Below are 12,808 nucleotides of genomic sequence, written 5' to 3'. Positions count from 1 at the left end.
ATTCTACTATAGCTCTGGTTCTTGACAGAGCTCATTTTCCTCAGTTTTGGTGTCAAACATTTGTTTCTCCTCAAAGAGCTAAAAGTCCATTCCAGTGTAACTCAGGGTTTGTCTTCTTGTGCTGGATCACAGAGCAGTGTGGCTTTTCATCACCCTCGATGCCAGGATTCACAGGTGTGGTGCAGAAGAGATATTCTAATGATTCTTGTTTGTGGCTTAATTCCTAAATCAGCTTTGCTGTCCTTGTGGCAGTGGAAAATATCTTTACATATATTTGAAGAATGTGCTTCAAGTCCATTTTCTACAATAAAATTACCCAGAAGTGTCCCTTTTGGACTAGAAGGCTCACTGTAATGGCCTTAGGGGGCAAAGGCTGTGATCCTCCAAGGAAACCTGGAAGCTTTGCTGATCATTCCTTCAACATATAAAGAATATTTTCATCTTCGGTTATAATGAATCACGCTAGCATATATGGGGCCATGATGACTTAATGTACATGAGGAATATGAATTCCCAAAATCCCTATCAGATGCTTTCTTGGTCTTCTACTGCCTGACTGATTTCTTTCAGATCCTATGATTACTGAAGTTTCTTAGACAGGCATTGAAGGACAGGAGCCCTGGATATAGTCTTTATTTCAGGATCGCCAGTTCCTTTCAGTGGAGGTACCCCATTCATTGATTTAGGTTTCACAGGTACTGTCACTCCACAGTTTCACCCACACCTTGGCTTCTCACTCATCAGAGCTGGGAACATCGGAGCTGGCTGCCATATAGTACCTCTCCCAGAAAGATGTTTCTGCCTTTGGTTTTCAGCTGCCTCCTGAGAATTCAAGGCATGGTTCTATGGTATTTTAAAACAATATAGATCTGGGCTGCTGTGGTCCTGCCATGTCTCCCTAGGTCTGACTGTAAAGGCTTTCACCCCACCTTCAACTGAAATTAGTTGATTTCAGAATATCTACTTAACTTGCATAGAAAGAGACACAACTAGTTTATCTACAAGGATGTAATGTTTTCTCCCTCAGCTTTTAATAGAGGAGCTCAAGTACCTATTGTTAATACTTCTTTCATTCCTCTCTCTTTGCTTGTACACTTTGCCCTTGCATGTTTTAGCCTAGATATTGATTTCACATGGATATCTTTAAGTCATGAATCTAGGTCATGCCCAGGAATTTGTAGTAGACTTTGACTCTTTCTCATGGTCTCTTGTATTTTCACTGCATTGACATGGTTAGTCTGCAGGATTTTGCATTTTTGCCAAAATATAGGAATCCCCACTTATTTTATCCTTCTCCATTTCATTTAAATTAGGTGGCAGGCTTTAATTTTGCTGCTATTTTTTGCAACAGTAACTACCTCTCTAGGTACCTGCACTATTCATCTAATCTAAGCTATTGACCTTGTTATACTAAGCCCCGCAAGACAGTAGTTGTTATTGTGTGATTGAGTAAATTTTTCTTACATTTGGCCAGACTCCAATCAGATCCTTTGTTCCTGTCTTTCTGAAATGCCTATAGCACTATCATTTAAATGAGTCACAAATATTCTCTCTGCCCTCTCCACTTGTTTGCTCCTCTGTTGAACATCCCAGACCTGCTTGGGTCTGCCATAGCGAGCATTAGAGTCCCATAACTGGGTACCCACCTTGTACAGGAGGCCATGATATATCAGGGGAGAACACTGTTTTGTATAGCAAAACCTGCTCAGCTCTATCCTTTACTCCCAAAATGACCACCCTTATCTGTAACTCAGCATGTCAGACCTGCTCCTGGTACTTGTCCTAGTATGAAAGAGCAAATGGACAGGGCTCTATACACCTGCCTTTCAATCTACATGGTTTTCTTGCTCTTACAGGATTTTCTTACAGGGCCTACTGGCACAGCTTCAAAACTGGATGTGGGCTAACCCTGGCTATGACAGGTTCTTCTGATTTCCCCTTAGCTCTGATCAAATTTTGAAGTAGCTCATTTTGCTGTTCTATTCCTTTCCAGCCCACCCACTTTTTTAGGGTCTAGATTACTAAAGTTGTGAAGCTGGTCCTATATTTAGAATTATGATTTAAGCTGCTTTTATTACCTGCAATTGTTGTACACTGAGGAAGTACTAGTTTGGTTTTTTATAACACTTCAGCATCATTATCTCTGAAGGGTATTAAAATATGCACTTGGCTACATTTATGATGTTTAATTGAACTTTTATTAGTTTTTTTTAATGTATCCTCATAAAGCACCATACCACAGTAAGAAATAATGTATAAGTGGTAGATTATGTAAATGAAGCAGAAAATGCTGTAGTTTAGTATTTAGTTCATATAAAATATAAAAATTAGATGAAAAATGTGTTTTCAAATGCAGTTATAATTAAAATTGTATATTGGAATCTAAGCTACACCATACTCTGTAAATACCAGCGGTTGCTCTGAGTTCCAAGGAGATTATGTTGCAGTAGATGCTGATAAATTACTGTATGAAGTAAAGCTTTTATTGATTCACTTTGATTCTCTTCCCCTCTTTTTACTGCATGAGTTTACATTTTTGCAATTATCTGCTAAACTGGAGTAAATTAAATTCAGAGAAGGCAACAAAAGACAAAGGTGGCAGAGATGTGCTGTAATGGCATAGAGCTAAATAGGATAAAAGAAACACACGCAAGCATTTCACCTGGGTAATGGCAACACCACTCTTAGGAGCTCAACAGCCTGGAAATTCTGAAAGGCTGCTTCTGGAAGGGGAGTAATTACGATGCCCACAGCTATCTCACCTCATGCTGGGATCCTGCACAACATAACAAGCAATGGCAATGCTGTCTTTCCTGCTAGTTTTCTACAGACTCCCAGAGAAAGCGGTGGCAAGGCAAGTGAGAGAAATTCTGGACAGTAATGGATTGTTTGATAAATTTCATCCTGGATTCAGGCACAGCCATGCTAGTGAGACTGCCCTTGTCAAAGTCATAAACGGTTTGAATGCCGCTGCTGAAAAGGAAGCCTGGCCTTGTTTGTACTATCAGATCTAGCCATGGGGGGGGTTGTTCTGTAAAAGGCTGGATTCTGTTGCAGTGCCTAGGTGACTGGCTAGTGTTGACTGAGAATGCATTGAAATGGTTCCAGTGGTACTTGATTGCTTTCCCCAATCAACACAGTAGGGTAAATTCTCCTCGAGAGCAGCCAGTTTCACATAATGACACTTGATCCCAGGGAGAATTCACCAGCGACCTGACTTAGTTGGCACTGAAGCTTTGCGCTCTTTCTCTTGCCTTTCAGAGAGATATACGAGATGCATTACAGCAGTGTATTAGAACTCCTTTTTGGCTTTGTTGAAGAGGACTATATTTCTAAAAGTGCCAACAATCAGATATTCAGAAGCAAAAGACTTTCTTGTGCAATCCAGATTACTAATAGAGATAAGACCCTTGTTTGTACCTGTTAATTTGAAGCCAGAATTCTTTTTAGTTGTTTGTTTTTTTTTTTAAAGAGGCCTGAATTCTGTTTATAAATGTGGAGTAAGGCTGCTGACACCAATGGATACATACAGCTGTAAATAACTTGAGAGGAGAACCTGACGCCACTGTCTGAAAACCAGACGTCACTGAATAACTTTCCATGGGACTTCAGTTTACATTTATGACCAGTAAGCCTAACAAAAAGACTCCAGTGCTGCTTCTGCTACTCACATCCACTCTGGTTCAACCAGTAGTCTGGTAGCATTTTAATCCTGTAGAATTTTTCTCTATTCTCTGGCTTCTCAGGCTGTAGTGAGGCTGTGACCTGCAAAGGGTTTGCAAACCTGAGACCAAATACCTGAAAAGGGATTTAGCACAGATCTTTCTGTATCTCATCAGGGGGAAAACATATTTGCTTCTTCTCAAGATGCCTCTCATCACTAATATCTAATATCTGAAATTAACATCCAATGAGATTACCCGCAAATTCTTCAGTCTGAGATGATCACCGATGTAACTAAGAAGGCCAAGTTGCAGAGGAAATTTGGATGAACTTTCACATTTGTAAAAGATATGGGTTCTTAGTCACTACAACTTAAGGGTATGTAAAATCAGAATACGATTAACAATCTTTTGTGAACTTCAGAGGTACAAAATGTGCAGTATCCAAAAGAGCTATCCTGAGTAATTAATTTATGCATCAGCTTTCTTGTGTCTTCTTATGTCCATGAGCTGAGGTAACCTGTGATCTTCAAGGAAACTATAGAAGGGTGAGGGTGTTGTCTGGTTTTTTTTTTTACTTCATAACATAATTTAAATTAGTATACTGGATTTAAAAAGACAAATTATGTTCAAGTGCAGTGGAAACCTAAACAAAACTGAATTTGAAACCTTTATTCCTTATTAAAAAATCAGAAAACAATTAAATCCAAACACATCCTTATTTTCTTACTAAAACAATGTAAGAAATGTATGCAATGTACATAACATACATTAAATCTATAGGACATTTCAGCTTTCCATTTTCACTCAACATGCACATTAGAAATCTGAATAGGAAGTTTATTAACATGTAGTGGTAAATTGAAGAATAGTATTTCACAGATGGCATAAAGGGATCAGAATTTGATTTGCCATGCTTATTAACAGCCTTGAACAAGCTCTGTTTAAGAAACTAGAAGAAAACATATCCATTTTTTCCCAATGAATCTTAATTTCTAGTAGTCATCCCCTGACTTGTAAATCAGTCTGGTATTTTTCCTGTGGAAATACCTAAACATTCACATTGAGAATGCATATGCTTTGCTTTAAAATGGCCTTTTAATAGTTTCTTTTTTATATTAGGCTTCCCAAAAAAACAATTTGACTTCATACAAACTGATGACTTCAGGTTTTGCACGTTGCATTATGGTTAACCACCCCATGGCAGGGCCCTCAAAGCTAGCTTCTTGGTTCAGTAATGTGCATACCTTTTGCTAATACCCTCATTGCTAATCATAACTTGGGAGAATAAATCCTGTTACAAGTTGAAAACCATTTTACAATTAACTCGTAAATAAGTAGACCATAATTACATTGTGTTATCTCACTTTGTTTTTACAGCCTCCTACCATGCTTCGAACAAGCAAATTAGATGTACAGTGCTGGCTGATATATGAGAGGGAATGTTGCAAAGGACAGATTTTAATGACCTGAGTTTGAAAGAATCATGTAAAGGTTCATCACTTAGATCATTTCAGAGAGCGATAAGACCTCTGTTTTGTTTATTTCCTCTGCTTTGCTTTGCTTTTTGGCACTTCATAGTAAACCATCTTACCTACGTCATTGCACAAGACAAAGAGAGACAGGACTTAACAATTTCTTAAGAGTTCTTTCAACAATTCTGAAAACACAGCTATTTTTCTATGCCAAGCTAACACTGTTTCAATGTCTCATATTTCATAATGGACCAAGATCCAATACAGATGGTTCATATTATTAAGATAACATTAGCATCTTGCTGGGCACAGGAAGTATTTGCATCCGCAGTAGGTTATGAGATACAGGGACACAAACCTGTCTTCAGACTCCTTTCTGGCCTACTGGGTAGAGTAAGCTGGGGAGAAAATCCACTCTGAGGGAGAACAATATTTTAAAGAAATTTGGAGCAAAGGAACTGTCATTCAAAATTAGCCAGACTTTGAATTTTATTTCCACCTAGTGATACTTAGCCTTCCATATCTTCAAAATAAGGTTGACTAACCTTCTGTGATGTGATTAAATGTCCTTGAAATTGTGTGCACGTAAGTAGAAGGAAATAGAGTAAGTAAACACACTGCCAAATATTCATGGTAGCTCTTATGGGGCTGTGTTTTGGGTCTGTAACCAAAACTGTGTTGATAACACAGGGATGTTTTAGTTATTGCTGAGCAGTGCTTACACAGAGCCAAGGCATTTTCTGCTCCTCACACTACTCTACCAGCAAGTAGGCTGGAAGTGCACAATAAACTGGGAGGGGACAGAGCTGGGACAGCTGACCCAAACCGACCCAAGGGATATTCTATACCATATGGCATCATGCTCAGCAATAAGAGCTGGGGAAAGGAGAAAAGGGGGATGTTTGGAGTGATGCCATTTGTCTTCCCAAGTCATTGTTAAGCACGATGGAGCCCTGTTTTCCTGGAGATGGCTGAACACCTGCCTGCCCATGGGAAGCAGTGAATGAATTCCTTGTTCTACTTTGCTTTACCTATTAATCTGTCCCATGAGTTTTCTCATTTTTACTCTTCTGATTCTCTCTCCCATCCTACTGGAAGGAAGTGAGCATGCAACTGTGTGGGGTTTAGCTGACAGCCAGGGTTAACCTACAACAGATTGCTGAGTGGCAATAATACCGCACCATTTACCACAACACGCACTTAAAAGCATGAATGGTAAAAGCATCAGAATTCATACTTGGACTACTCAGGAATCTCTCTTTTTCATTTGATAAGGGCAAAGGAATGACACTAACCAATACTGAGAAAACTTCTGCAAGGCAAAACTTCCTTGTCTGAGAGAGATGAGGATATGGCAGTAAGCACAGTATAAGTTGAGAAGAAACAGGGCATGTGATTCTATGTTTTAGCCGAGTAGAAAAAGAAGGTTGCCACCTCCTGTATATATGAGTCTGGAAGAATGTACAGGGTCAGGAAATGTGAATACTTTTATAAGGCAACAGCCAAAGATGCAAGGTTATGGCCTGACAAATGGCAAATGGCTGCTCTCCACAGCGACTGGGAAAGGTGCAATATGGAAAGCTTGTGGAGGAGATGAAGAAATTTGCTTCAGCCATGAGGAGCTCACTGAGATGGTGACTGGACATTGCCTAGGAGACATCCATTTGTGTTTTCGGTTTGGATGAAAGTGGTCTGGATCAGAACCGGGCTTGTGAATTTCAGCACAGAGACAGCAGTTGAATTTGTGCCTTGAAGTCAGTAGGTCAGTCAGGCGGTAGGTAGGTTAAGGAAGGGATGGAGGTCTGTTTAAGAAGTCAGTGGAGACCTTGGCACGAGCAACGCCAGTGAAATTGCAGCAGGCGACCCAGCACTGAGCTGGAGATGAACTCCAGGCAGCAAAAGTAAACAGCACTTTCAGCGTGCTTACAGATAAGAGGGAGAAGGAGGGTGAGATGGTAGTTGTGGAGGCAAGAAGGCTCAACGTGTGTTTTCAGAGTGGAGAGGTTAAACACACGCTTGTTTTGAGAGGAGGGAGAAACCAAGGCAAATAACAGTGTACAGAGAGGAATAGAAAAAGAGGTAAGCAAGCATCATGGGATGGAATAACTTGTTCCATTTAATGCTTGTATCCGTTTTGCAGATCAAAACTTCACTAATTTGGGAAGCAGTTTATATAATCCATAAAAATGCATTTTATTAGCTTTTTTTTTTGCTTTGAATCACTGACTTCTAAAGAATGAGAACAGCCATAAATGCTATTGTCTCCACAGGCAGCAATTTGGAACTAGAAGATGCATGGTTACATGATAAGTGTATTTTCTTCATAAAAAATGTTTGAAAATCAGGTTTAAAATAAGGGAAAAATAACTTTAAAATATTCTGCACTTCAGAAAATAATAAAATGTCTTCTTATTTTCCCCTGGTAGGCCACGCAATGCAGATTACTTTATGCAGGAAGCTAAACGGAAGAAGCATAAAGCAGATGCAATGGTGAGAACATTTTCTTTCCAGTTATGTTGTTCCAAATTATTTTTGTAATGCAGTTTCTTCATCAGTGCAGTATTGCTGGGGTAATTATAAAATCTATTATAAGGATGGCTAGGCTTGTTAAATTAAGAAATGTTTATATAATCAAATGTTCATAGCCCAATAAACTATGACTTAACAAATAATGACTTACTGAGATAAAGGCCTGGATAAATAAAACTTCCCATTTATTCCTTTGCTTTAATTAGTAACTATAGTAATGGAGGCTGTGTAAGGGACCCACATACCTATTTACTCAGTTTAACTAGCTGGCTAGGTCCAATAATTGTATCCCCAAATTTGGCCTGGTGGCTGAGGTATTTTTACTTTTTTTAAAGAGCTTTGGCACTTCAGTGCCAAAAGAATCCTGGTTACATGGCAGACGGTTCCCAACATAATCGGAAGCACACAAGGAATCTGTATAACCGTAGAGGAACACCTTGCACACAAAAGACTGTTGCAACAGATTTTTGGCCCTGCCTTTGACCTGTCTAAAATTGTAGCTGGTAGGAAAAAGGCGAATCTGAGGTTATATGGAGCACTAAAGAGATGCTTCTCTTTCGAAAAAAAATGGAGAGGGACTTTTTACAAGGGCATGTGATAGGACAAGGGGGAATGGCTTTAAACTGAAAGAGGGTAGATTTAGATCAGATATTAGGAAGAAATTCTTTACTATGAGGGTGGTGAGACCCTGGCACAGGTTGCCCAGAGAAATTGTGGCTTCCCTATACCTGGCAGTGTTCAAGGCATGGTTGGATGAGGCTTTGAGCAAGCTGGTCTAGTGGAAGGTGTCCCTGCCCATGGCAGGGGGTTGGAACTAGATAATCTTTAAGGTCCCTTCAAACCCAAACCATTCTGCGATCTGTGATTCTATGACAAAGGGATGCAACAAAGTACACAGTGCTCCAGGAGAGCTCCCTTAGCCATCTCTCAGCTTTCTCCCAGGCTACATTCGTCCAGTGTTACAAATAAGTTAGTAAAGCCTTAAAAACATTCAGCCTCTGGGATGGCAGACGCAATATATGGAGTGGGACCCTGCATTAATATGGCTATCTTCCAGGTGTGGGTAGATTTGCTGGCAGACAGACACTTTCTTGTCACAGCAGCAGGAAAGAAGTAGCTCAGAGCCTCTGCTTCTTCACTTCTTTTCCTCAGCTGTGCGGAGTGTAAAAAGGCCAACGCAGCAGAAGCAGGCCCTTAATTTAGGACACTAACACCGAGTTTCACACTCTACCTGAGTTTATTAGCACAAATTTCCATGGTTTATTCAGTTCCATATTACTCTAAAGTGAGTCTTAAATCAGAAAATACTGTGGAAAAGTACAAATGGTGCATTTTAGTGTGTTGCTTTAAACAGAATGGAAAAGATCACTTAATATGCAAAGGAAATTCTTAGCCTGAAGAGAAATGTTTTAATGGTAGACTCCCAGAAACAGGAGGTGCAAGCATTTTTCTCTACTCTGCCACAAGTTTCCTGCATGAAAGTCACTTAGGCACAGTTTATATAGCCTCTCATCAGTATTAGGTTATTGAAATATCCACACTCAGCTTCTCTACACAGTGGACCAGCACCTTATTTACCTTGTGAATCTCCCTTTGCAGGTACTTCCTTTCCCTCCTTGCCTCTGTAAGGATCCTAGAGGAAATGCCATATTGTCAATGTGCCTCCAGGCACTTTGAATCACCTTGCTGGGTCTGATACCTCCTACTTTGGCATTGCAGTACCTAACATAGGCACTTAGAGTGTGCAGCCTGAAAATTACTCTAAGCCTCTCTGCTCCTTAGTCCCCCATCTGTGAAATTGGGATAATAGCACTTCCACCCGCACAAGAGCGTCGGGGAGAGAAATATAATAAAAAGTTTGTGAAGTTCTCTGGTATGATCGCAATGGGAGTCATATAAGAACCTAAAATAGATTGAAGCCAGTGTGCCATTCCGAAGTTGCTATTTAAAATCTTTATCCCTTGGAAAAGAATAAGGTCCATTAACCTTTCACTGTGTGCATCAGATTTCAACCAAATGCACCCAGTCTATTAATGGACTTTATGTACCGCAGGAGTTCTGGCTGAAGGAAAAAGAAGGCAAGACAGAGAGGTATTAGTATGATCCATCCCTATCCACATAGAAAATGAAATTCTGAGACCAGATACGTGGTATGTAAGTGTACACATATGAACATGATGTACACATTTACATAGGCACCATCACTGAGAACTTACATGCATGTACATCCATACAAGTACACAAATACAAGCAAGCAGAGAAGGAGGATAGCATAAGAAGCTGAAGGAGCAGAGCAGTCCCTGAAAAAGAAGGAGGATATAGAAAGCAAAATCCTGAAAGACGAGAGAATGGTCTAGCAGTGCTGACAATGGTAGGGATAAAAAAGACACGACAACAGAGAGAAGCCTTGGAGTAAGAGTTAGTAGTATTTAAGTATTTAATTCTCATTCTTTTAGTTCAAGATAATCACCTTTCTTTGTTGACTGATGATGAAAACCTACATTTTCAAAGAAGTGTGAAATGCTTTTTAATGAAAGCTGAAACAACAGGCCTGATGATGGAATTTCCAGCACTGGAAGAGCTTTGATAAACATCTGTCAGGAATGTCCTAGGCAGAGTTGATCCTTTGTTAGACATAAGAGTGTGGAAATAACAACATTTTGTAGCCTTTTCTAGCTCTACTTTATGTATCTTATGATTTTCACTGATGCATGCTGTGTGATGGATTTTAACTTTCTCATAGGAAAATTTGTGAATCTGAAGATATACTAACTTGTGTCAAGTTTACAATTTATGTTGAGAAAATCCCATCAAATGTAACTGTATCTTGATGATTACACTATTTCTCTGTGTCCTTGTTTTTTCCCTCTAGGTGGAAAAGTTTGGAAAGGCATTGAATTATGCAGAAGCGGCACTATCATTTATTGAGTGTGGAAATGCAATGGAACAAGGCCCAATGGAATCTAAATCCCCTTATACAATGTATTCAGAAACAGTTGAACTCATCAGGTAGGAAGGGAGGAGGTTACTCTGTGCAAACATGCTCATCTACATTATCACATAATTCCTTAGATACAGTAAAAGGGGAAAAGTGAGGTCCTCCCAAGTGGGATGTAATGTGTATGTATTATCTGTATGGAAATTAAATCAGGAAAGCGTGTAGACTGAAAAACAAAACAAACCCAAAAAAACACCAAAGCTTTTCGTATTACTTAGGTTGCGAATTATTTCAATAGCTTCATGATACAAGTTTTGCTACTCAAAAGAGAAAAATAGTAATACATAATACCAAAACATTCTCATTAAGTGGTAGTTTGCAAAATGTGTTTAAGACTTCAGTTTAAAGGTTACCTGAACAGTGATAGGAAATTGGACACTCAAGTGTCTAATTTGGTGCATATGCTCCTACTGTAGCCAGTGGAGTCCCAAAAGCAGTCCAGCTTGCTCTAACGCTACTCCTACTCTTAAGTCACCTTCACGACTCCAAACAGGACAGTAGAACTGAGTCCCACCCACAGTTCCTATGAAGAAAGTTGTCTCCTGAGTCTTCTTCTCCATTATAGTTGGTACTAAATAGTTAACTTTATTGGCAGTGTCAGCAGAGAAAATAAAGGTCAAAATCATCCCAGCAGCTGAGTGACGCTCTCCGCAAGAGAACAAACCCAGTCACAGGAGCAGAGAAAGCTGCACGGTCAGGCCGGCTTTCTGACTGGGAGGTTATTAAACAAAATCAAATTATTTTTTTTTTTCAGTAAGAGAATAGTACATCCCCTCTCTGCAATTCTTCCCTTCTTTTTTTTCAAAAGGCAGAAAGCTCTTTCTGTCTCTGCCCCGTCTTTTCTCATGATAGTAAATACATGGACCTAACTCCGCAAACGAATTTTGTTTGCAGATCCATAGCTTTCAATAATGTATGTAGCTGTGGTTGCGTTGTAGTGTGAATTGCTGTTGATGTCACTTGCCACAGCTCAGAAAAATAAGTGCTTTGCTGGGTATGCCTGTTGAAACAAGATGTTCGTACTAAATCTTTGCACAGATATCAGGATTAAAGTTTGAAAGCAAAGATAAGAAAAAACACAAGCAGCTAATTGTGGGGGACAGGTATTTTTCTGGAAGTGAGCCCAGAAGTGCTGTGTGTTGTCCTAACCTTGTCCATTGTTCAGGTATTCAGCTGGAAGCTGAGATTTCCAGAAACTAATTTGTGATTGCATAGCACATACACTCTTGAAACAGCAGTGCTACCTCTATGGATGTTTAATATTTATAGAATTTGAATGTAGTGTCGTATGAGCAAAAATAGCTCTGAGCCACATGTTCCCTTCTGCTGTGCTCTGCTTGGAGGAGCAAATCTGGGTAGACACGCTCAGAACTGGCAGGGTGAGGGCAGCACCAGCTTCCAGGCAGGCTATCTGCATTCAAACGCTGTGAAAACCTTTCTGCATGAACTCTGTGTAACTGGGTCTCCACAGCAGCAGAGGTTATTTTGGTAGGACAGCATCACCTCACCAGCTAGGCTCCACTCTGGACTGATGGATGTTCAAGGGAGTTACTGCTGTTTAAAGAGCACAGGGAGGCACTGCTAATGGCAAAATAGCTCTGAAACACAAGCAGAAAAAGCACATGTATGTCTGGTAACTTGAGCAAATAGGTACAAGGGGGCAGATCAAATGACATTGGGCAGTTTAGCTCTCTGATCAGTAATATAAAGCTGTCTCAGTTAACTCACATTGGCTTTTTTCTTTTTGTTTAAGGTATGCAGTGAGACTAAAAACCCACTCAGGCCCCAATGCCACGCCAGAAGACAAACAGCTGGCAGCATTATGGTTAGTAGATCAAGATTTCCTCAAAAGGCTTCTTTTCTGCAGTGAGCCGGTTCTTGAAAATCAGATGCTGGACACAGCCAGATAGGATTATGTTGTCTATTGAAATTAAGAGAATACTTTCTGCTCCAGGAAGGTCCAGCCCTTGCATCGCTATATCAAGTCTGCATGCTGTCTCTGTAAATAAGCAATTCATACTTATTGACTGTGACAGGTCAGCTATGGTATGTCAGCATAATTAATTTTTAAATGCCTGATGGTTTGTTGTTTTTATGAGTGATGTACTTTTGTACGAATAGCTCGGTCATTTCTTTTGTGACTG

General features: G+C 39.9%; 1 protein-coding gene across 6 annotated transcripts in view; it reads left to right on the top strand.

The window, feature by feature from the left end:
* The window catches only part of AFF3 (AF4/FMR2 family member 3), a 330,156-nt gene that overhangs the window by 299,022 nt on the left and 18,326 nt on the right, over positions 1–12,808 (top strand). For all 6 annotated transcript variants that reach the window (XR_003989977.1, XR_003989976.1, XM_030475872.1 and 3 more), the window contains 3 exons: positions 7,564–7,627; positions 10,539–10,675; positions 12,418–12,489. Coding sequence is in view for 4 of the 6 variants with exons in the window: in XM_030475872.1 (XP_030331732.1) it covers positions 7,564–7,627; positions 10,539–10,675; positions 12,418–12,489 (273 nt within the window). In the remaining 2 variants the exon portion in view is untranslated. The remainder of the gene's footprint in view (positions 1–7,563; positions 7,628–10,538; positions 10,676–12,417; positions 12,490–12,808) is intronic.

This window comes from Strigops habroptila, chromosome 2, assembly GCF_004027225.2.
Source record: "Strigops habroptila isolate Jane chromosome 2, bStrHab1.2.pri, whole genome shotgun sequence".
NCBI classification, from domain to species: Eukaryota; Metazoa; Chordata; class Aves; order Psittaciformes; family Psittacidae; genus Strigops; species Strigops habroptila.
The sequence above is the reverse complement of the archived record's forward strand: the minus strand, read 5'-3'. Positions and strand labels throughout refer to the sequence as shown.